The sequence below is a fragment of the Mixophyes fleayi genome, chromosome 3 (genome assembly GCF_038048845.1).
Source record: "Mixophyes fleayi isolate aMixFle1 chromosome 3, aMixFle1.hap1, whole genome shotgun sequence".
NCBI lineage: Eukaryota > Metazoa > Chordata > Amphibia > Anura > Limnodynastidae > Mixophyes > Mixophyes fleayi.
This window is the reverse complement of record NC_134404.1, coordinates 97,030,029-97,056,294: the sequence shown is the minus strand read 5'-3', so window position 1 is coordinate 97,056,294 and position 26,266 is coordinate 97,030,029. Positions and strand designations below refer to the sequence as shown.

The 26,266-nt window shown below is 39.1% G+C and overlaps 1 protein-coding gene across 3 annotated transcripts; it reads right to left on the bottom strand.

The window, feature by feature from the left end:
• On the bottom strand, nt 1-25,483 carry TIPARP (TCDD inducible poly(ADP-ribose) polymerase). Of its 3 annotated transcripts, none has more exons than XM_075202043.1 (6): nt 25,219-25,483; nt 20,935-21,897; nt 6,799-6,967; nt 6,213-6,394; nt 2,566-2,841; nt 1-647 (listed from the first exon to the last, which is right to left on the bottom strand). In XM_075202043.1, exons 2-6 carry the CDS (start codon nt 21,864-21,866, stop codon nt 200-202), a joined length of 2,007 nt encoding a protein of 668 aa, XP_075058144.1. In that variant the 5' UTR covers nt 21,867-21,897; nt 25,219-25,483; the 3' UTR covers nt 1-199. The 3 variants fall into 3 exon arrangements, with proteins under 3 accessions (XP_075058144.1, XP_075058145.1, XP_075058143.1); XM_075202044.1 differs by having other exon boundaries at nt 20,935-21,893; nt 25,261-25,483; XM_075202042.1 differs by having other exon boundaries at nt 25,261-25,482.
• Nucleotides 25,484-26,266: the final 783 nt, after the last annotated feature.

The following is a 26,266-nucleotide window of genomic DNA, read 5'->3' as shown; positions in this document are numbered from 1 at the left end:
TAAATAAAACATTTTTTATTATTAACAAAAAGGCACACAAACTGTTAACAATGAAAAATATTTACAATATGCACATAAATTATCAACAAGTGCACCGTTGGTCGTCATCACAGAACTTGGAAGTTTTGGGGGTTTTTTCTGTCTTTTTCTCCATATTAAATAACACCTCTTAGAACCCACACCAGCAGCATTCATTTGTTTAAATGGAGACTGTGTTACTAACTTCTTCATACTGGATAATAAAATAGGGATAGCTCTGGTCATCATTAAATATCACGAAGATTTGAGGCTCAAAGAAATTGTCTACACAAGAATCATAGAGGTCGCTGGTCAGGTCTCCAGAGTTCAGTGGGGGAGGTCGTCTCATGGTGTGATTCCCCACAACGTATCTTCCGGTTAATACTTTTGCCAGGAACATGTAGTGAACTCCTTTTAGTGACCGCTTGGAGAAATTGTGGGAATAACTTGCCTTCCTGGCAAAATAACTGCCCTGTCCAAACATGGTGGCATGTTTCCCACAAACTCGCGGGTCAAAATTATGTTTGCAGATCCCATCAACAACGTCCTGGGAGGTCCCATGAAACAGATGTCTCTCATTCATAATCCTGTCCAGTCCGGTCATTTTCCTCGTCATGAATTCTTTCTTCCTAAAATATGGATTAGAACATAAAGTGTAAATATGGAACCAGGAGCACTGAATGTTCCATGCACATCCGAATAAATGACAAGTGTCATAAACGTGAATTCAGGATCAAACTATGGGTCTGATTCAGTGTGGAACACAAGTGGAAGCGTAATGTGAGATTGAACAAGGTGCACACAATTGTATTCACAGCTGAAGATGTGTCCAGGTCTGAAAGAGTAGCAGACACACCCCTCAGACACTTATGTCTAACTTGTAAACATGTAAAAAACACCTTTTATTTTATATGTTACATACACAATTGCTATGAAGCATCATTTAAACTTGCTTAACCTAGGCAATAGAGCAGGAACAACTTCCCGACATGTGTACAAAAAAACCCTAAATATTTTTTTCAGCTTTGTTACAACGTACTCGGAAAATCCTAAGCTATGGCTGGGAGACTACTAAAGTCTCAAGAAGCATCTACGAATCATTCGCAAACCTCTAATTACAAGCGGTTTGCTAGTTCGGGTGTTTGTCATCGTTATTGGGAACTTACACCTGCCACTGAGCACCCGCAAATAATACTTTTTCAGTTGTATCTACAACCACGTCCCATTCTGAATCCGTACACAATTGCTCCACGCGCCTTTACTGTATATTGACTATATTAGAACACCCCTCCCCTCCCCCATCTCGCCTCTTCAGGTGTAAGTGCCAAAAAGTTGCAGGTCTGAACATCCTTAATTGCCTGCAATCACTTTGAGCATGCACGGTGCACAATAAAATGCACTATGCAAATGGAAGTACATCTCACTCTGAATCAGGCTATAAGTGACAAGTATGGCTTTTTTAAATTAATTATTCTATAAAAATGATTATGTACTATAAGATTTGATCATGACATTGCAACCACTAATTATTAAATCTACTTCAATGATACTTCAGGAGGAGTTGGTGAAAAACAAGAGTGGCACTAAGTAATGTATTCAGCTCTATGTGTAAGTACAGATCACTGCAGAGCAGAGGGCTACAGATTCTTGCTGCTCAATTGCTTTGTGCACAGATCACTGAGCTTGTATTCATCATCTGGGAATAATTGTGGTCAAGCTTAAATAATAACTATTGTTCTTATTATATTGATTGGATACAGTTGTAAGTAACCTGTACAAAAAAAACAACCACACTTTTTCTTGATGGGCTGTAGGCTATTTATCTAATATACAACACCTCTTACCCAAAAGGTGATCAAGAGGTATATCTAATGGGGTTCTCCCTTGGGAGATAGTATATATCAGAGTAGAAAATAGATGATGATCATAGTGCGGCAAAGCAAATCACCTGTACTTTACAGACAATGTACTATTGTTTTAGGTGTACATGCATTTTAAAAAATAATTTGTTTTATATAAAAAAAAAACTACAAATAACATTCACATATACATGCAAAACAATTACAAAAGCTTACAAAAAATGAAATCTATCATTGCTATGTATGTGGTGAAAAGTAGTCCCATGTGCGAAGATATTGGCCCCAAAACGACTGATACCTGAGGATATTCTACATTGATAGGATGATTATTGGACATGGTAATATATGTGGTTTGGCTGTGTGTGTGGCGATCTTCCGACCATATCATATTAAGTCTAATGTGTTGTGGAATTGATCTAACCATTTGGAATAAAATGACAAATGGCACGAGAGCCCTGGTTGTGTCAAGGGGCAGGATTGGGGGCTGCATTATACCTATTACAGAACACGGCAGGGGACAATAGCTTGCAGCATGGTAGATGACAAGATCACATCTGAATGTCTGCTACAGTATAGGGGCTTCCACTTATATATTTGTACAGTAGATGACAGAAGATGCCTTCAGTCTTTGGTCTTGTGATGTGTATTAAAAAGTTGACATTGACAGAAATAAGGAAACACATATTACCTTTTGTATTTTTCCCAAAGGAAGAGGTTCTGAACTCTCATTATCTTTAGAATTCGGAACTTGGTCTCGGGCACGGTTTTGTGAAAGAGCGTATAAACTGTTCTGTAGCTCTTGTCTTCCTTTGGCATAGGCACTTGAATAAACTCCTGAGATGAGTCCATGTTGACCCAGGTTTCTGGATAAAAGTTTGGGGCAGTAATAGCAACAGGTGATAAAGCTTGTAAAGCTGCTGATTGAGCCATTGGAGAAGTCGCTGGGGACACGCCACTCAGTGTCCTAGGATTAGACAATGCCAATGAAAGATGTTTAGTGAGGTACAAGACCAGGTTGTGCAGACATGAGAGCTGAACAGTATAGTACAGTTAGTATATTTTACTCAGTTACAAAGTTGTTTAGCCTAAAAAAATACACAAGTCCATTGATTTCTATCATCACTATACACAAATGCTTATCCATAGACAGGTAAACCCACTATAAAGCCTAAATTACTTTGCTGTACCTTCCTGAATAAATACTCTTGATCAGAGGATTCCCTGGATGATACCGTAAGAAGTTGGTAGCCCTGTATAATATGTTCATTATTTCTGTCTTGCTGTGTCAGTTATAAATGATCCCAAGTGGTAGATCGATCAAACCTTCTAATAGGTAAACAAAGGTTGCCATAGCAACCAGAGTCTAGCTATCCTTTATCTACAACATTCTAGAAAATGACATCTAATTTGGTTGCTATGGCAACACCTCCACTTTTCCTATTGGGAAGGTTTGATAAATCTACCCCTAATTGTACTAAATGCACCATATTAAACAAGTCTCATAGGAACAGTTTGAAATAATGACATTGTTTAGATTTTAATGTGACAAACATATCACTGTGATTACAATGCACAATGAAGGCATTAATCCAAAATCCTAAATCAAATAAATGTCCGACTTTCATTGAGATCAAATAGAAATTGAAAGCCATAATTTTTGATAAATGCAATAACATTTTAGTTCGTTCTGAAGAAAACATTTTATAGGAGAATGGATTTCAAGCTGAGCCAACATTTTATAGGGCAATTGCAAACACATTATTTCACAAACAGCATCTATTTTGAAGCCAGATTTATGTAACACGCTGGCACCATAAAACAAAATTATAAAGTATTGTACCAACACAAACTACTTCTCCGCATGGGCTTTAATGCAAGTCACTCATCTCATTTATGTCGAGAGAGCTTTTTTGTTCATATCATGCACAACCTCAAGTCTTTCTACAAGACCAACTATGTGTACATAACATTTTCTTCTGCCTTAGAACAGGCAAGTTAAACTGCAGCTGATAAAAGAAGGATGAAGTAATACCAAATATGTGCTACCTTTGGGTGCGTGCAGGAAGCCTTCTACTGAAAACACAATCCCAAAGCACAACAAACACAATAAAAAGCTTGGGAAGCATTCTGCGCAAGCCATAGTAAAGGTGTATAGCTTTATATATTGGGGAGGCACCGCTATCAATGTGGATATGGGGGGAGGCCGCAAATACGTCAAGTTCAAATCTTTGCTTTTGTTTGCTGTGCATGATCTGCTATTAATCTGGAAGGGGGGAGGGGGCAGCCTAATTTAAAGTGTGTGGACAGATTTAGAGTTAGGAGGGGATGTTTCCTAGCTCAACTCTAAATTGCAGTGTTCAATTAAAGAAGTCCAGTCTTTGTACGCTACATGCAAGAGCAGTCAGTATTTCCCTGCATGCAAAATTAAATTAATTTGCACCCCTTGCATTGCAACATGGGTTGTCCACAATCAAATCTACTTCTTTTTTATGCTTTGCTCAGCATCAGGCCCCTATTGTTCACCGATTTTTTAGGATAGTTAATGTCTGAAGAAAACTTCATATATAGATTTCCATATACATAACTAACGCCAGACATAGGCAACTTAGGGCACTCCAGTTGCTGCAGAACTACATGTACTAGCAGGTCAGCTTGACAGGACTAGATGAGACTATTGGTAGCACAACAGCTAGAGTGCCACAGGTTGCTTGTATATGCTTTATCCTATGATAGCTAAACTAACTGAAGCATCAATAACCACACAATGGTGAGAAAAAGAACATAACAATTAACACAAATTGTACCATTGGAGACCTACAGTAATGATACATATGCATTTCCTCCTACCAAAGAGCCAAGTTATCTACCCCTACACCATACAGTGTCACATTATGCAGCATAGTCAGAAGAGAGACACCTAGCTGCATACCTCTGGTCCTTTCTGCAATGTGGTGTAATGAGTGTTACAACACACAGACCCACCTTAATGCAAACAAGATGTGAAACTAGTCTGGATTTTCTTTTTTGTAACTTTGGAGGACTTTTCGGGTAAATTGTCACTGGAGGCTGGTTTAGTAGGAACGTTATTAAATTCTTGCAGTTAGCTGCAAAGCTGACTGAGCCCTTCCACTTCTGAAAGTGGTGCACACAGATTGGTAGCTGGGGTGATCAAGTCTAAACATGTCAGACTGTGGAATATACCTCAAATGCTAAAAATAGCAGACAAAACATTACGCTTTTTTTTTTTGTCTTTGATTCAATTCCTACGTGCAGCAAGCTGCCACATTCATGGAGAGTGTATGCATTCTGTGATAACATACTTAGCTGCTCAGACAACCTTTCTCTGTAATGTGTGGCGTGGTAAGCTATTACTAGACCATACATGTCAAGCCTTCAGGCAGACTAACAGCTTCCTGCTTTACCCTAAGAGAACAGCATGTTCTAAATACTGGACTGTGCAATCCTGCTTCCAGCTGTGCATGAGATGCCACAAACAGCTTTTGTACGGCTTCAAATCAAAAAAGATTAAGCTGCAGCACTTGCTTGAAAATTCACACATCCGCCCAAGTCAGTACTGCTGTGGAACATGAGGAATGTTCTGCCAAATGCCGTTTATGTTCACAGTGCAGAATGTTACCGGCAGTGATCCCCAATATGGTTCCCACCTGGCACTGTATGCCAGCTTAAGAAAGAAGGACGCCCCTTTTGCTTTTTAACAGAGGAATATGATTTCTCATGTTAGGTTGAATTAAAAATAAAGTATAAAAATTATTTTTTTACATTTGCATTGCTGGTCTGGCAGATGTGAATATTACCCAAAGTCTGCAGTGACACTCTGCCTGCCTTAATAGATCAGTGAGCTTCATGCCCATGTAGATAATATAAGGGGGTGACGTACAGTCGTTTAGTCTTGACATAGTTGTGCGAGGGTTTCTTACATTCTTTGGGCAGGTAAGAACAGAGATCTGCTGGGACATGTGATAGTTTTATAACTTGCACTACAATATGGTACAAATTAGGTTAACACTTGATGTAGGTTCCTATTTAGGATGTGGGTCAATGTTAGAGATACGCAAGGGACAGAATTAAGACTTATGTTAAAGTTTCAGCATAGAAGATCTTAGATAATTTTTTTCAGTTTTACCCAGGAGATGTTATGATTAGAGCCGTCAAATAACAGATGCCCATCTCTTGCCATACTAGCACACCAGAGGGTTGAGCGTGAATATATTCAGTCTTTATTACTAGGCAGTCTCTTGCCCTTGCCACTGTCTCCACCTCCTACACCCTCAGTAATACACAGTAAGAACCGAGGATCAGAAGAGAGCTACTTACTGGAGATGTGGCGATAATATTACAGAGGAACGAAAGAGTGGTCGTCTTTTGATTTCTTTCCTGAAGCAGGCGTTCTGCTGGAAGCCATCTTTGATGTTCAGTATATACTGGTTGTGCCACGTAACGAAGCGGACCTCCTTAAGACCACGACAGTTGGCTTCCTCTATCAGCTTCACCACGGGCTGTTGTACATAGGAACATGGTCAATACAATAAAAACACCGACATCTCTATTGGCAGCAAACCTGGCAAGGCACATTTATCGTACAACCGGTGCACTGCTACAACCAACAACACGGCTTTATTTTACACATTTTTCCAGAATTATTTTGTTATTTTTAACAATAAACATTGTACACAAAGGCCTAAATAGGAAATTCAAACGTATTACTGTATCTACGCTATTAATAACCAATGTTAATAATAATCTTTGTAATCTCTCTACCAATTATATAAAGCAAGTTCTAATGAAACGCCTCTAGCACCTGCTGCACCCTGATTCATAATAGCTTTCCCCACTGTGTGTACTTGAACATTGCAATGTGTGATAGAAGCCGGGACAATGACTAAATGAGCAGGAACTGTACCTCTGAGTATTCTCGCCATCCAAAGTGATCTCTGCAGAAGTATTTCCACACAGTGTCGTAATTCGAGGCGATGCCAGAGGTAGAAGGAGTAGAGAGTCGCCGGATTTGGTCAAATTCATGAGTTTCATAAATAGCCATACAGTCCAAATTTACTAAAAAATCATGTCCCCTAGAAACAGAAAATAAAAGACGGGTCATTAAATTGTGTTTTGCCATCAGCTACACACATACATATAAAAGCGATATAGAACAAAGTTAGGTTAGGTACACACTGAAGAATTTTCCGACCGACGTGTTATCTGCAATGACTTTACCTTCGATCGCTCGGACGATTAATGCGCACACCCTAGTCACGTTTTAGACGAATAACGAAAGACCGACCGTCCGTGCAGCGACTTTTCACAGCCATAGTGTAGTGAGCAAAGATTTGAATTTCGGACACACTGAAACGACATACGAGGTCCATGTAACAATATCCCCAAGAAAGTTAAATAAAGGGCAGAGCATGTTCAATGTATGTTCGTTCGCAAACGCACATCAACAATTTTTTTACTAGTATGGATACTGTTGAAGAACAACAGGTAACTGCTCTTTTCCTGCTCGCTGTGGCCAGAAGACTTGCAGTCCCGAAGGGAAAGAAGGAGAAAGAATAGATCTTGCTGGACCAAAAAGTGGTTGAAGAGGAGAGACTCATACTCTCATATGCCCGAGCTACAGGAGAAATTTACATACACAGGTCCCCAAAGAAGTCGCAGCTCGAGGAACTAACGGCAGTTGCTTGTGGATCGATCGGAAGTGTATACACGCTACATGATCGTTAGGGAGGAAAATATCAAACAGTACGACCAACCAAATGAGGCGACATTCGACATTTTGGGAAGACTTTTGACCATTGTTTCATTTACATTATACACACTAACCCGACTTCCGACCGAACAGTCATATGTCAGCTGATTTGCCAGATGATTGGACAATAAAGCTCCAGTGTGTACGCAGCCTTAGGGAATGTCACACCACTTATCTTATCGTGCCCATTTACATTGATAAAAAGACTTAATAACATGAAGACGTTCGGAACAACCAGGCAAAACAGTGAACATAACAAGTTAGATTGTTTTGTGTACGGTTTGGCGCCACTATAAACAGTTATTGAAGTGGCTTGAAAATAAATGTCAAAAGGGTTTGTTCTGCTTTTTGAGCATAGATGGACATAAACTGATAAAGTCAGTCTAGTATGTGGCAACATACACCTAAAGAGGTTAGACATACATCTGAGTGACATAAACACTTCGGTTTTAGTGCACGGAAAAGATAACACAAGCAATCCCTGAAGATCCCTTTACTGGAGTAGCCAACACTGTTTAGAAGAAGCAATAGACCCGCTTGTTTTAATCATTTAGGGGCTTATGTTAAGTTGAACGCAAATTGGGTTCTTGGCATTTAATGCGCTTTTTTATTTTAAGCCAAGCACGCAAAGCACTTCATCTGAAATTATTGGCCAAAGGCGTTCAATGTAACATAAGCCCCTTAATATCCAGTTTGTCACTTAAGAAGACTAGGAAAGGAAATTGTGCACAAATTGAGATCTACCCCACAAAAGTCAGACACTAGCAGCAAATCTGGTACTGGTATTTGCAAGAAAACTTTAAAATTGTCATGAAGCAATAATCATCAAAACATAGCCCATAAAATTTAGTAAACTGTGATACCACTGGTTATATGCGAATGGAAATATTGTGTTTTCATAAATATTGCCTCAGCACGCAATATGGCTGCCTACAGTGTGCCTGTGCACACTTCTTACAGTTGCCCCCGCACTATTTTTTCATGTAGCTTTATTGTTCAAGGACAGAGCACAGGCAGAGACTGAACGGTAGTGAAGCTCAGACACTCAATGCCAAACACAAAACAAGGCGGATATCTGGTTTTCATGTCTGAATTTGTTCCGCAAGCCTGACCGGGAATGAAAACTAAAGAATAAACGATTTAAGCAGAAGCATCTGTTCTACAGTTAAACCCAGAAACGTGAATGAAAACTGAAACTGAACAGTATTTCTAAACACAAATCTCTTGAGAACTGAAAATGCTCAGCCCTCCTGTGTACTAATGGTGCATGTGACACGCTTTAACCTTTAAATATGTTACCAAGACAATCAGAAACCCCATTAAAATCCAGAAAAGAAACAAAACCGTCTGTGGAAAACGAACGCAAACAAAAATCACAAACCTAAAAAAATACCCTGCCAGCATTGTAGAGATTTGGGACTAGTTCAGAGTTCATTGTAAAACGGTTTTCAGTGTGTACGGTGTTTCTGTGGCTGTGTTTTGAGTTGCTTGCGCTTAAGATAAAATACGCTCAACGCAGAAGACAGACGCAAGTCCCAATTTTACGTGGCACAAATGGACTTACGTCAGTCAGGCCCTTTGTGAGCAACGGACCTAAATCAGTAGTTTGGTTACACAAAAACAAGGCATTCCTAAAACAAATGTAACAGCATATTAGAACACCATCATTTCAGTAAAACTTTACAATTTCTAAACAGAGCATCCATGTGATGTCTGCAAGCTGGGAAGGAATTCCTGGTTTAAGTGTAACTGCGCAGACTTCAGCTATCTAAACATGTGCTTAGCACGACTATAAATAATAATTTGCATGAGAAAGACAGAGGCTGCACCAGTTTCTCTCACGCTATCTTGTTAAAGCTAAACATTTTGCAATACAGAAACTTCTTCGAATAGGTATCATTAGCGTGACCTGGAAAACTATTTAGGCTACTTAAATATTTACTTCATAGTCTAACATCAAATACGTATGCAGTAGATTTGGAGTTTTAGCAAATTCACTTAAAACCTGTTTTGTTATTATACAAAGATTTTCAACAAAAGCAACTTTTCTAAATTCAGATGATGGAAGACAACTGTTATTTGCCAGGATTTGTTTTCTGTTCAGGGAATGACATCTAAAAATATATTAGAGATCCTACATCATCACATATATGAATGTTATATGTACCAGTTTTTCAGGCCAATGATTAGAGCACTAAAACTGAAATGAGATACATTAATGCAGTATATAAATCTTACTCATAAATGCACATATCCTGAAAATTGACCTACATAGAACCTATTTAAATCATACTTGCCAACTCTCCTGGAATGTCCGGGAGACTCCCGGATTCGGGATGGGTCTCCTGGACTCCTGGGATTGCATGGCAATCTCCCGCATCTGCCCACTTCCTAGTGAAGTTGGCAGATGACGCGATTCGACTGGAATTGCGGCATTTGGCCCCGCCCCCGCTGTAAAAATTACGCGTTTGCGTTATTACATCACGGTGGGCAGGACCAACATGACGTGATTTTCTGGTCCACCTTCCCCGGCAGCCAACTACAAGAAGTTGGCAAGTATGATTTAAATTGTTGGAAATTTGTATATAGAATAAAATAACCCCGTACTGTAGAATTAGAATGATATTAAAAGTCACATGGCAACAGTCCAAGAGCCATGATACACGCCAAGGAACTCCGTGTGGATAATAATTTAAAGCAGGTGTGTGTGTGTGTTATACCATATAATACACAAGTTTACCAAACAAACATCAATAGTTGCAGATTATAAGTGAAGACATCAGAGCTTAGATGTTTATACAGATATTTACAGTTGGGAACATATGTAGGCATCATTTGTGTATTAGGGAAAAATCCAGTGTAACTTAACCCTACAAGTAAATAGCATATATACTTCATACTTCCTTAAAAAGTCCAGATATATTAGTATCCAGACATTTTCATGACAGACGAAGTCATAGAAAAGAATAAAACCCTGTTTGGTACATTGTGTGCATCTAGCTACAGCGGTTACAAAACAGCGTACAACTTGGATGTTATGAGACTATCAAAACACTGTCAGCTGGCAGAAAGCTGTCACAATCAGGAGCCCGATCTGTGTGACAGGAAGTTTTAGAAGTTTATTCCCCATCATGTGGTGACAGAACTGTTAGACTTTCTTCACAACGCTCGGCTTTTTTTTTTTTTTTCGCTTTTCCCTTTAATAAACGCATGAGAAGCGCATTCAAAATAGGTCAAGTTCCCATCACTGTACGCTAAAACATTAAGGCCGCATTTACAATTGTAGCATCTGGTATGATTGTATAGGTAAACGGGCAAGGCATGAACAGAGCACACATAGCTCATGTTTCCCATGCACATGTACGAGTGAACCCTTCAAGTGATCATAATCTCTAAACTACTTTTTGAAAAACACCCTGCCCACATTTTTCTAGATAAACACCAGTCGAACACACGTGTTCACTTTAGTTTCTAACTTAGTCATCTGTTTTTCAAGTGTGGCATCAGTTGAACTCAACACAAGGGGGTATATTTACTAAACTGCGGGTTTGAAAAAGTGGAGATGTTGCCTATAGCAACCAATCAGATTCTAGCTGTCATTTTGTAGAATGTACTAAATAAATGAGAACTAGAATCTGATTGGTTGCTATAGGCAACATCTCCACTTTTTCAAACCCGCCGTTTAGTAAATCTAGCCCAAGGTATGTTACCAGATTCTTAACATCAAGTCCCCCCTTATCTTGACTTCTTTTTTGTTTGGTTTGCCGTTTGCTCCTGAACCCCAGAATTTCACAGAGCACTAATGCAGCCTGTTCTTACCAGAGGCTCATAAAATGGGTCACATGACATCTGTCTGTAGAATTCACCAGTAATGTATCACTATTAAAATGTATGTATGGCAAAGGAGAGGTGCAGCAAATATTATTTTTGGAGTGAAGATAGAACACCCCCCCCCCCACCCCCCCTCCCTTCAGCAAATAAAAACGTATCATGAAACTAAAGTGTATTTTACTGGATGCCTCATGCAAAGTAACATCAAATATAGCCTATGGCTTATACAGGTGTATTTTAAAAGTAATTAGTGCCCCAAACTAATTTTGGCTTCATTAACTCTCACAGACCAGGTAACCAGGTATTGCAAGCAGCGATAATACATAAAATGTATTCATGGCTTACAGCTGTATTTTTACATTTCCATTTTCCATAGTCCATTCTGTATACACTTATTACAAGACTGCTGAGGTGCTCCGTTCCCTCTACCCACTGGGGAAGCTAGCTGCCTAATTGGAACTGATATTATAGCGCATATTTTAATCACGGCATAGTGCACTAACACCCACAGATCAGATTCAGCTCTACAGACCATAATTATCCAGGCTGCTGAGTGAGGTTATACAAGAACAGATGAATTTTAAGCAGGTAAAATGAAGGAGAGGCAGTGAGGGAGTGTAGTGCTGGGGTCATTGGTTGAAGTTTAATAAATTGTGATATTACATGTGCCAATATACTGCACAAAATAAAAATGTCAGGGATAGTATTGCAACTAGATTCATAGAAATGGCATTGAGATGCCACGTGTAGCCATTAAACACACATCATTCAGTTGTATGTTTCGTGCATTAAATAAATATACCGATCAGCCACAACATTAAAAGCACTAACAAGTGAAGTGAATTACATTGATTAACTTGTTACTATGCAGTGGTTAGGTCCAATGAAAGGCAACCGGTGACAAGGTCATGAGCGCGCAAGGCTCAATGACCGGGTGTATAAGAGGTGACATAGTGTCTTTGCCCCCCACCTCCTGCATTTTCTCTAAGGGCTAGATTTACTAAGGTGCGGGTTTGAAAAAGTGGGGATGTTGCCTATAGCAACCAATCAGATCTAGCTTTCATTTATTTAGTACCTTCTACAAAATGCCAGCTAGAATCTGAGTGGTTGCTATAGGCAACATCCCCACATTTTTCAAACCCGCAGCTTAGTAAATCTAGCCCTAAATTGGAAGGAGACGAGAAGGAAGACAAGAGGAAGGAGAGCTTTGTAAAACAGTTTTTAGAGAATGTATGAAGCCATGTAGGCTGGTGGCAAGTCTGACTGAGGGTGGGATGTGTTCTATACAGTCCAGTATTTCTCTGCCCTGCAGTGCTGGCTTGGCCTGGGCCTCTCCCGGTATAACTTGTACATGCCTTCTCACACACTATACAAATATGAAGATGTCATCTGATCACTCTAGGCCAGCATTACAAGTACCAGCATGCCCTACCAATCAGGGCCAGGCATTTGCAGCAATTGCAGAGAAACACGTTGACAATCTTTGCTATGAATATACAGAACTAAAATAAAAAATGAAATAAAAGTTAAACTAATCTGCATTTTTTTTTTTTAAAGCTAGAATCAGGATCTGTATTGATCACTTAAACTGCAAAAACTTAATGTATTGTCAGTACCAAAAGTTTAGTATGTAATTTCTTGTGACATACCTATGAGATCCATCCATAGTTAATAGCAAGAAAGAAGAAAAACACATCATAATTATCATCTACAATACACAAAACCGAAAAAAAACAAACTAAAAAAAAACAAAAAACAGGGTCAATAAATGTGAAATCTCCAGCTATTGCCCAGAACAAAATCATACTGTATCCAATATAAGGAAATACTGATGGGAATAGAGGATTACTCCAGGACACTTTGTAATGAGCCTGAAACAAAACAAAAGCAAAGAGCTTTTGTTGTTGCATTGTCTCCCACACTTTGCAATACTCTGTATTTGTTGCAATTGTAGCACGACCCAGCCAGGAAGTAATGTTTGTGTTCCCAGACAGAACATATTCACAGTGGGACTTATTAAATAAAATGGTGCTAGGTGTTCCCATAATGATGAAATGAATAATCGGGACACAAATGTCCCCTGAACTAGGATCTCTCTATACAATTCACTACATAATTCCTTTTAGTTCCCAAACAAGGTAACGCTGTTAAATGAACCTAATCTAACCTGACTCCTCATTTAGGTTCATCTGGAGTCTAAATTATGGGAGTATTGTTTGTCAACGATTTGGGGTGGTAAAAAAAACTGTACTGAGAAACAATGACACGTGGGAGTCCTAGGTGTAACGCAGAGCAATCAATCAGATTCTAGACGTCATTGTCTTGTGCCCTTTAAAAAAAATCAAATGCACGTAGCAACAATTTATTAAACAAGTACATATAGTGGATACTGTCATAATGCTTAAACATGAAGGTGACACAGCGGAGTCATTCATACTTCTAAATAAAAACTGCAATTGTTTTGATGATTCTTTTGCTATTGTCTACAGGGGACTTTTTTGTACCACAGTGGCGGTATACCACAAAACGCCCTGGTTTTGCACAGTGGCGCCTATATGGTCTGCATTGCACACGGCAAGGTGAAATAAGGCAGTGAGCAGTAAGCCACTATTGACGTACATATTCTGGTTAATCAGAGCTGTTAGAACATCCTAGGGAAGGACGGACTGTACCGTTTAGTACAGACTATTGTTTCCTCAAATACCCCTATAGCTCTAGTCAACCGGAATATTATGGCAAAAGGTGCTCCTGACACATTACCTTATCTGTTTGAAAGACCAAACTGCTGTTATTTACACATCACACTGTTTAACAAATAGACAAAATCAGGCTTCAGTGTTTCCATTGCAAAACAATTATGCATTATTCTAAACATATATAGTACAGCCCTGGAAAAGTAAGATTGTTGAACTGGTGTGAATCTGTATAAAATACGGATTTAACATTTTCACATATATAAGTAAAATTTGAAATAAGTGTTTAGTTCAACTTAAATGGAATACTGAGATGTCACAGCCCAACTTAGTTGTACATGTCATAAAACATTTCCACACCATTGTGCTGTCGGTGAAGTGTGACTCAGTGGTCCCACACATCTGTATGCTATAGTCTACTGTATAACTGGCTTATGTTGGCTTCATTATCTCAGCGAAGACAATCCAATCAAGAAATTAGAGTAATAAACGTGAATGAGTGTAATAAGCCCTCAGAGGAACTGCTTAGGATCTGTTGGTGACAATGACAATTAGCCCGTTCTACGTATGTACTGCTAATACAATAGAAAACCAATGTGCCCGTGTTAAAGTAGCAGCACGACACAGAAGGTTGCGGTGTAGTCAGAGCTGTAGTCAGAGTGTGCAGTTCAGGTCATGTGGATTTGCTTTGTGCTCTGTACATCCTGGGTTGCTGATAAAGACTTCCAGATAAGCAAAGTGAAATCCATTAACCGAGATTATCCTTTGCAAGCAAACCTATGTGTAACAGCTAAGTGGGCCAAGGAGAAGTCATCAATTAAAGTAACTGCACACAAAACACATACACATCACTTGTGCATTGTGGAAATGTGGCTTGTTCCCTTTTAAGATAAAAGAGTGCATCAACATATAGCATTTGGTTAGAGCTGTAACCTACATAGAATAAGTCTCTTATGTAAAATGCAGGTCAGCAGCAGTCAGAGCCATCTGCAGATAAAGTGCTTGGCACTGTAGATATGGCTCCTAAACGCATTAGAATAATCAGTTTTAGTTTCCATTACATGGCCCTCCCTCCTAGAAACCAGCAGCCTCTTATCTATAAACCTGGAGCTGTGTATTGGCCAATTGCTCTCCCATGACATGGGAAACCGGCATCAGACATGTAGATACGTTGGGAAGCCTCTAATTGGCAACTTTTTATGTGCGTTTAGTCAAAGAAAGACCAAATCAGAGCCAAAACCACAATGTTAAAGTGTGTTTGTTCTGCCCTTAGAATTGTCATTGATCTCCTTATCTGTCTCTGTGTATATTCCACAATAATGAGATTTCCCCAATAATGATTGGTGACTGGTGCCCCCATGGTACTGTGCATGCTCCAACCTTTTGTCAGATTCAAATCTGTGAGTGTAAACACTCAAACAAGGCATATCAATGATCACCTTCCCATCGTGGTGGTAACATGTGTGTACACACAGACATTGCTAGTCACTTGCTTATCTTTTCAAATAATCAAATCTCCATGGGCCCGATTCATTAAGGAACTTAAATTAAGAAGTTTCTTATTTCAGTCTCCTGAACAAAAAAACATGTTACAATGCAAGGGGTGAAAATTAGTTTTCTGTTTTGCACATAAGTTAAATACTGACTGTTTTTTCATGTAGCACATAAATATCAACTTTACATTTCAGTGTACAAATAAGCTATCAAGTATTTGATAAAGGTTATGACAGATGAAGAGCACAGATCTGAAGGTAAATCATGTAAAATGTGTTTAGTGTAGTGGCGCTATATAAATAAATGATGATGACACTTGAATCAGCATGCCGATTACAATATCAGTGCATTTTAATATGGACCTGACAGTTTTGCATAAAAGTATGTTCACAAAACGCCTTGTACACTATGGGGCTTGTGTTAATTTGAATGCAAATTGCGTTTTCTGGTGTAGAATATGCTTTTTTACTAAGCAAGAGCACACACACCACTATTTTCTAGTGCTTTGTGCGCCTGCCCAGAAGTAAAGAGACATTTTACTCCAGAAATGCAACTTGTGTTCAACTTAACGTACGCCCTATGTATTGAAAATAAAATGAAATTCCCCTATGCTCGGGAGGGAGCATAATATAACAGCATTATCACATGTCACAGCTCCCCATCTCAGGGGTGCAAGACTACAGTATGCTATACAAGTCACCTGGGAGCAAGCATTACTCCAACGCTGAAGCTGGCATACGGCGTTTGACAATATATACTGATATATTCTGCTCTTTCATGGACAGAATACAGGGGGACTTTATTTTTATAATAGTACATAGGGCATTAGTGTTCTGTAAAGCATACATCATCACAAACCTGACAGATCCACATATCTACAAGCGTCGCCAACAGTACATGTTCTGTGGATCTTCTCATAGGCACACAGGTGGCACCAGGAAACACAAATGGTGTCACATTCACCTATGAGGACATCCACTGCTGGTGAAAGCCGATTACAGTTGCTCAAGAACAATACAATGTCACACATTGCTCACATATATACATATATTTTGTTACTGGGGAAAAAAGCATTTTAATCCTGAAAATGATAGGTTATCTTAAGCCCCCAATATTACATTCCATGGCAACTAGATTCAGTGAATCAATGCCAAGACACAGAGCAGAATGAAATGAATCCAGTGTCACTAGGGTGCAGGAAAGATGAGAATGACCACATATCTCAGTAGCAGCATTGGGTCAGGGGTCCAGTCTACCTGTTACCTAAGAATCAGCTAGTAATTGCTGCAACAACAACAGGCAAGGGCACCTTGTCCCCAACAAGTGCAGCCTGCGAGCTGCATAATATTAATGCAAAGGCTGTTTGTATTCATAAGCACAGGAAGAAGTATTGGGTTCTAAAAACTGGCAGAGAATCCACACTAAATACAGTGTTCAATCCATCCGGAGGAATCTATTTTCCTACGCTGTATGGAAACTGAAAGACCTCAGTTAACTCCCTTGTATGCACAAGCCTTTCTACCTAGATTTCACAAACCATGTACGTGGACAAAATAGGAAGGGTTTTGCTGATGGAAGATCATTAAAGATAATGTGTCATCGGCCCAATAGCTCTCATCTTATGTAATCTGGTGGAATGAATGATTAAACCGCTTTGTGCGTGCCCATAAAGTCTGCTGATAGCATGAATGTTATCTCGTACCACCCTCAGTAAACACACCACAGAAGCGGTCCTTATTTTGCGGTGTGAATTATACATAAACCGGCACAGGTCAGATATGACAATGCCGCTCAGATATTTGGCAGAACATAGATGTATTACAGCAGATTTCCACTGCACTGTCACCCAGACAGAATGAACGCTACGACTTGTGGGCATGGGACGGAATGCCAGAGATGCAGAGGTATAGGGAATAAGAACTTAGACGTGTTTGTACACAGTTCTCCAAGTACATTTATACAGACTAGGGAAGTCAAAGCACTGGCTCGTGAATGAATTGCTCCCTTGGGAAATATAAGAAAAGGCTGCTGTGCAAACAAAAAAAACACAATGCAAACAAACCCCATGAACCAGAATTCCTTTGGAAAACGGAAAGAAGGAAGGGGTTAAAGAATCACCCCTTTCACAGACAGAATGCGAGTTGTACTGAGGTACAGGTGACAGATGCTCCCAAAACTTTAAACAGTTTATTCAATTAAACAAATAGTGAATGCATTTGTGATTACAGAATCTCCAGGACCGCACTTCAAAAGACTCACAGCTTCTTGGATCGCTGGAGTAGAAACCAATTAGTTTTATTTCATATGGAAATGGGAAAACATGCAGCTGATAGTACCCAGACTGCTCAAAGCATGCATTTAAAACCCCTTTGACATTCCCAGTACACTGCTGCTTTGTCATTTGTGTATCCAAGTCCTGGAGAGCTTCAAATTAATTAAACATAAAACTCCAATATAGTCCACAGTGCTCATTTTTTGGCCTATCACTATTCATATATATAGATAGATAACAATTTCAACATCACCCCAAAGCTTTTACCCCACCCTCCAAATTTTTTTTTTTCTTTTTTTAAGAATGAGATGTGGTATTTATGGGAGAGATGTTAAAGTTGAAACAGTGAAGTCTAGATTCGACCATTACACTTGTTATTCCCCAACACAAACCCTGCACATTATCTCATCACGAGGACTACCTAAGCAGACTCAAAAAAAAAAACATAACGGAGCCAACACAGATTAGCTTGGAAAATGTGTGCGATTGCTGAAAATGGATAGTGCCTGGGTAATTGCTGTGTACAGAAATTGTGGTTTCTCCAGGGGCAACAACAGAAAACATTCAGATCTGTTTCTAAGTCTGGTGTATGAGAAGTGTAGTAAACAAAAAAAACAGCTGGGTCAAAGATATGATCAGCAGCTCCACCAAAGACAAACACAAAAACAATTCTTAGACTAGTACAGGTATCTGCAAACATATATTTATATTTTCCAAAGGGTCATGATTAACTTTTTGGTCTCTTAAAAAACATAGGACTTGTACATTGTCTATACAAGATGAGCCAAAGAGCCCTGGGGGTAAACGTATCAAGCTGCGAGTTTCCAGCGGGTTTGAAAAGGGGAGATCTTGCCTATAGCAACCAATCAGATTCTAGCTGTCATTTTGTAGAATGTACTAAATAAATGACAACTAGAATCTGACTGTATGCTCGAAATTCATTAATAAAGAAAAAAAAAATCATCAATGAAAGACCTCGGATCTCTGGCACTCAGAAATGTTGTAAGGTCACAGCATGTACATGTGCATTCCTTCCATTGGGAATAATCACTTCACTAACAGTTAAGACCTTGAATGAAGGTAATAAACTGCTTTCAGCTCAGCTTGTTAATGCGTTTTAACTGATGCTGCCTTAAAACCAAATTTTTTGTAACAGGTTCCAACAACACCATTACATTTTAATACCAAGGTAATGTGAAGGTATAAATGGGGAATGAAAGGACTGAAAAAGCGAAGGGAAAATTTTACATTCATAGCAGGAAGCACATTCAGGTCAGAGACAGTCATGTTTGGCAGTACAATTGTATTTGAGAAAACATGGCCATATAAATAAAGCACATAGGGATTATTTAGCGGTAAAGTGCAAAGGGCACCAGTCAGTCAGATAAGTTGCTGTAAGTTTCTGCTCTTTTGTACCTTGGCATCAAGTTAAGCAACCTTCAATGTGTTATTACCGCAGCTGATTACAGGGGGAGACTTGTTGCACAAATCGCTCTGTGCTTGTTGTCACACATTTATTTATGTATGTATTTAGTCAATATAAAGAAACCATTGCTGGTAGAGTGAAAACCATAAATTCCTGCCACCTATAAAAAGTTCTCAGTTCATGTTCTTGTTTCTTCTACAAAAATAAATCAATAACAAGTTATGAGGTCAGAATAAACCAAAGAGTGAGTAGTCTGCGGGCTGTATATATAGGTTAACAACATAGAACAATGGTTCGTGTTATAGCTAACTGGGCATTAATTGCTTGCAATGCCAAGGAAACACTGTTTAGAACTAAGAGGAACAAACAACCGATAGCCAATGGTTACTAGTGAAGCTGTCTCCTGCTTGGCTTCTCTTGATCATGTAAAGTGCTGAGCAGGCACTTCCTGGTTTTGTTTGCATTGATAGGTCTGCTGGGCCAGTCCGACCACAAGAGATTAATAGATCTAGCCGAATAATGTGGTAACCATGAAAGCCATGTGCAACTTGTGGCTTGTTTGGGAGCTCCTTGGAAGGACTTAATGACTAAATATTTGTTGCCTGTTGCCTGGCAACAGAATATTGCCTAGAATTTCTGGGAAACACAGGTTGCAGTGACCTCAAAGAAACTTTATTGATCCCGCTGACTAAAGAATGAACACTGATATCTGTCAACTAATTATACCTTGATTAAACCTAAAAAGGAGTTGTGTACTGAAACTTCTACAGTTCTTAGCAGTTCATAATGGTCTAAACATTATACCATGGGCTAATTATTCCACTTCTTCAAATGCAGTCAAACAATGGTTCCCATCAGACATGGGAGAATACAAAACCACTACATTACATGTTCTACTCCTCCCAATGCACATGTAAATCTACAAGGACAATGAAACGAATTAACATAGTATCTACATATATATTAAATTTGAATCAACTTGTTCCTAGCTTTCTAGACGTGAATTGGCTACAGAGGACTAATTAGTGAAGATAGAACATTTCTTGCAAGCCCATTTATTTAAACAATTATTCCAAATATATATATATATATATATAATAAAATAAAAAAAAAGTATCACCAAATATTATAGTACTCAACATTGTACACCAAACATCAAATTAAGCCCATCTGTTTTATATGCTGCCAGGCTGATTTTCCAAAAGGCTATTTAGCTTTGTGACTAACAGCATTTTGAAACAAACATTCTAAGTATCCCAGCCACAATGTCCCGTTTCAAATGCTGATTGATGCTTACGTTATCAGAAAATTTTTAATGGTATTTCTAGAAGTAAGATATGTCGAGCGTTGCTCACTAGCTACGGCAAACGTTAGAATAAAAGGTTACAGAGCACCAGAGGGACTAACACATTCACATTCTCATCATTTCTTTGAATTGCTCATACCCTGGAACTCAGGTAGGTGAATGCCACAGATAACAATTCCTCTGCTACTGGGTAACAGAGTTCAGGGCAAACAATCAATGATATTAAAAGTATTATGAGATACTTGAATAAATAAAATGATATACTTACTGATATCGCATTTTGATCCTATCACTATCTGGGCTACAGTACAGTCTTTCCAAATGCTCCTGCGAATCGTCATTTACGCTTTGCCAGAGGCCGGTAGCACTCCTCCTAACCTGCCAATGATACGGCAATACTGTATGATGGTTTTGGCAATCTTTACCATAAAAACATAACCCTTGTAAAAACTCCACACAAATGTCAATCCCATCTTTCTGATGGACGTGATATTGCAGCTGATTCAAAAGTTCAAACACGAGAAGTAGAGAGGCTTCCTCCGTTTTGTCCTCAAATATCCCAGGGTTTGAATTATTATTTTGGCTCACACTGTATTGGTCCAGACAGCTGGTGTCCTGGAATAACCCAGATGAGTAACTTTGTAAAATCTTGTCCAAGCAGATTGGGCTGGTGGAATCACTAGAGTTTGTTTGCAAAAGAGGATCCTGGAAGGAGCCACTGACAGTGTTAGGAGCAGCCCCACTAGTGCTTTCTGATGAAAAGGTTGGTTCTGTGCTCTCTATTGCACTGGACTGGTCTTCATCCAGATCTTGCACTGTGTGAACAGACGCCGTGTGCTCTGTCCCCGGCCTAAGACTTGAATCCCTGGATATCAGTCCGCTGTTCTGGGGACAGTGTTGGTCTATGTCGAGTGCCTTTTTTGCAAGGGGTTCACATAAGCTACTACCATTCCCAGATTGATCATTTGATACAAATATTCCATTTAGAGTCCCAGATCCCAAAAAACTAGTAAATATTGGCCGCAGAGCATGAAGGGTTTCAGCGTCTAAAATTTTCTGGGCTGGTTTCTTTTTAAAACAAGGTTTCACGGGAGGAATTTTATCAGAATGCCTAGAAAATGCCCTACTTGTTACGTCTGGAGCCTTTAATGAACAGTCGTCACCAATATCTGCATCCATTAGTTGTAAGGAGTCTTCCATATTGCTCACCTTAGTCTCCAGTACGGCCTACCTAAAGGATAGAAGACAGCTTTACATTAAACTGTTGACTTAATATCAAAACCATGTATTTTTTTTTTAAACCAACCCAATCTCTGGGATTCTTCAAACAACCACCAATGACTCAATGTTCATTAAACAGCCTTTCCCTACTTTTCATATACACCATCCACACATAACAGACTTGCATATTACAGTGGTTTGGCTCTTAGTATTTAGTCATAAATACTTTGAGCTCATAACTACATCAGATCTTTGCACACGTCTTACCTTTTATTTACACTACAGTGGAACACTGAAAAGAGCACACAATGTATCACAAACAAGCCTAGCAAAACAGACATGCACAAGCTGACTACAAGACAGCATTAAGGTCACGTGTACACACCCTGTCTCACTCACTATCTTGCGCTCTTCATACACACCCAGTCTGACACATTCACATGTCCATTTTTTCTTTCCCAACTGTGAGACTTAGGCAGCCTTAAGGTGGCATACACACCCAACATCACACATCAAGCTGGCTGAAATCAACTCTTGACTTATTTCCAGATTCTCATTTTTATTGTCTTATTTTCCTTAGCATAGCTTAGACGCAGTTTGGATATTCAACCACAAATAATTAAATATTACACCTATGATAGAGTCAAAAGTGAAAAATTAATGCTGAACCAGGTTAAGATGATATTAAAGTTTTTCTGTATGGAACAAATTATAAAATTGGTCTACAATAGAGATTATTTCAAATTGACATTTGGGGGGTGGGGCATCAAAAAAATAAAATAAAGTACACTATATCATACTGTATAAAACTAGGTAACCAACACAAAAAAAAAATGTAGTTTGGTTCATTTCAACTATTTTGGTGTTAAATAATAACGTTATTGTTTTTTTAAGCAGTATTTGTTAAAACAATGATGTTTCCACTCATATCATAACAGCCTTCATTTTCTAATGAAGAAAGTAGTTTCAGTAGCATGTAACTTAAAACAAACAATAATTCTGAAACAATATAAACACATTTTTTTAAAAAACAAACTTCTAGAGAGTACCACCATTTGTGTATTTGTAACATGGCTGTGAACACAATGCACTTACTTCCCTATAGAGTCTATGGGAAAAAAAACAACAATTCAATGAAAAGATTTAAGGCTAGCCAAAATTTATGGGTGCTGTCTCACTATATGAAACCATATTCTTGTCCTTTGTTCTAGCTCACAATTTCATCTGATGTTATGCCATCCTTTACAATTGTCCCATGCCCAAAGTACATGGTCATAAATCTATTCACTTATAAATGTCCTCTGTTACCAAAGTGGCAACATGTTGATAGCATGAATGGCAGTTTCTGAAATGCCACTCAGTGGACTCTGATTGGGCAGAGCAATCATTTCTGCCCCACATATGGTACAATATCGAGCCAATTCCGTCAAAAATTATCAAACCGCTCCACCAGATGTTACTATTTGTGACTAGTTTCATTAAAATAATAAAAATACGATGTAATTGACAGAATCTCTGAAGATATTTGAGCTGAGTATGACAATAAATGTAGACTTTGCCTAAGCACACCAGGCTAAACTCATAGCTTACAAGCACAGAGCCAGTATGTACAATGGCCAGTAACAGCAGACACCAACCTGCACTTATCCATGTAAAAAAGCAATATACAATTCATTTTCCGGTTTTGTCATATTTTGTAGACTTATAGATTTATGAATGTTTCTAATGGCATTTTTATACTGCATCCATTTAGATGAAATGCTCCTTTAAAAATGTTCTCCACTGTTTATAAGCAAACATTCTTCCAGATATTAAACAATAAAGCCAGGACATAACTTTATTTACTGCACATGGTAAGATACAGGAAACACAAAGGTTCACAAGTTTAACATGGTTAACAACTTGTTTTCTTCTAACACTTTAACCTTGTATGGTGTCAACAAATACATTGGTATAAAGATCTACAAAAAATTACTAAGATGGAAAATGAGTCCTCTCTATGCACGCTATATTGACCCAGAATTGTAATAGCACACTACTAAACTGATAATAAACATTAATTAAAAATAAATAAATCACACAAAACATGCCTGAATGGCCTGCATAGTACAGATATATATTATAATATGGGGTAATTATACTTGTTTTTCACTGTTACTTAAGGGAATTGCATCAATAAAGAGAAAAAAAACACATATAACTGTGAGTTAATTAAAACAATACAATAAATTCCCATGTGCATATTTGACGTCTCTTGAAATTGACAAATGACACTTTGACTACGTAAAAGATTTCAGGTTACATTAGTAATGCTAAGAGAATTATTGCCCCACATACAGAATGTCTTGTCATGACTTGATTAAGATAAAAACAAATCTACTCTTGTATTAGTGACAAAAAGCAAATGATTTAATTAAAGGTAAACACATCTCTGAGACAAAGCGAGTGCAAATGGCACAATGATATATGATATAATGAAGCATTTGTCTATTGTGCACATTGCCACAGTGGCAGTATATATAATTCTACCACACATACACACACACACACCAGTGGGATATGATAAAGATACACTGTACACTGCTTAATTGTCTGATTGGATAACACCTTGACCCACAATGTTAAAAGGAACATTTACCAAGGGCACATTTTGTAAACTATTTTTTATTAAATCTGCTGTTTATTAGTTATATCATCGATATACCCACTTCTGTATTACTTTATTCTTATGCCGGTTATCATAACAGCTATTTCAATGTTTTAGCTCTGGAAAAAGTCCTTGCCATGGTATGGTGTAATATGTATATAGTATATTATATGGTATATACTGTAAGATCACTGTATCCATATGCGATAGAAACCTGAGCACAGGGAGAGGGGATTCTGTGTCGCTTCCCTACCCAATAACAAAAAGTTTCAGTACCCATATCTAATACTGGCCACTGTCTGTCTAAGGATCTGTGCACAAAGGCATGAATGGGGCTCTTAGTACCCCCTGAGCCTAATCAGAGGGGATCCTAAAGTTTAAAGTCATCGTTGTATAAAACCATTATTTTAAGTGCAGCCAAGTTTAGACTATTGTGTAAAGTCCATCCTGACCCCAGTATAGAGGGGGCTCCCGACCACCTACCTACCAGCTGCAGACACACGTCTGCTGCACTTATCTCTGCGGTCACATTCCAGCCCCTATCAGCAGGAAACTCCCCAGTTCCCCGGCCCCACGGTACATAATCCTTTGTTCTGTCCCCGCACACTCCACATTCACCCCTTGTTCCAGGACAGCAGATCAGCGGCTGAAAGTTATCCATCCATCCATCCATGCTGAGGGTACCTGGCAGCTGGCGAGTGGGTGCCCCTTGGCAGGACAGCTTACCTGCCTGAGGAGCTGGAGGGGAGTTGTTGGGTCCTGGTGGCCCCAGAGCTGGAGTGCAGCAGCTTGTTATCCCTTGGATGAGCCTCTGTGCAGGGGGAGGGGGGGGGCTTCCTACCCGACTCTCGCCTGCTGCTCAGTACGTGACAAGCGGCCCATTCCTGCTCCGTACAGTCTGCACTGCCTGCGCTCTCACATGTACATTAGGTTGTTTTAAATATCGCTTCCTGTAGCCACTCCCAAAGGAGCTTTGCACGACTCAGGGAGGAGCATCTGCCGAGCAGGAAGCGATACTCTGCAGAGTGTGAGGAGGACACAGGCTGCTGAGTCTCATAATAATAATAATAACAACAGTACGAGGAGGGTTTATACCGCCATCTGGTGGACACAGAGCAGCATCGTGGGAGAGCGCAGGTGACATCGAACATTACACAGCCAGAGACTGTGTGCGGGGATGATGGATAGTACAGTAATGCACCGCAGTACAGATTATGTAGCCGTTTATATGAAACTCAAGTACATAATATGGTAATTGTATAATTTGTCCTTTCTGTATATTGCATTGTGTCTGTTACGCGTAAGAGCCAGCAGTGCACTGTTGGCAGGTTTATTAAGTATTATACACAAACTGGGATTACACAGGCACTCATGCAGAATTGTACATATATATCTACTAGTATGATGGACCAGCTTGTTGTGTGAGGCAGTATAACTGGGAATGTTACATGGCAGAGTGCAGCAGCTGAGAATGGTGCTTAGAATATGACCATTAACACCATGACAGCATGGGATTCACTGATTGCAGAAGGGGTACTGTGTAGTATTTTGGGGTGTTTATGGATGAATAGAAGATTTAATATACAGGGGAGTGATGTAGTTTAATGTGTGATATAACTCAAAATTAATCTAGACACAAAAGTGGCTGCTTAGGTGCGCAGAGACATAATGGAGAAGTGTGATTCAATCTCTTTAAATAGCATGTAGTCATTTGCTTTCCAGTCATAGACTC

What these genes read in the sequence shown, in the direction of transcription:
- TIPARP (XM_075202043.1), bottom strand. Translation starts at nt 21,866, where the DNA reads ATGGAAGACTCCTTACAACTAATGGATGCAGATATTGGTGACGACTGT. An exon ending in GATGGCGAGAATACTCAGAG is followed by an intron (nt 6,395 to 6,798) that starts GTACAGTTCCTG and finishes TATGTACAACAG; the next exon opens with CCCGTGGTGAAGCTGATAGA. An exon ending in CTTTGGGAAAAATACAAAAG is followed by an intron (nt 648 to 2,565) that starts GTAATATGTGTT and finishes TCCATATTTTAG; the next exon opens with GAAGAAAGAATTCATGACGA.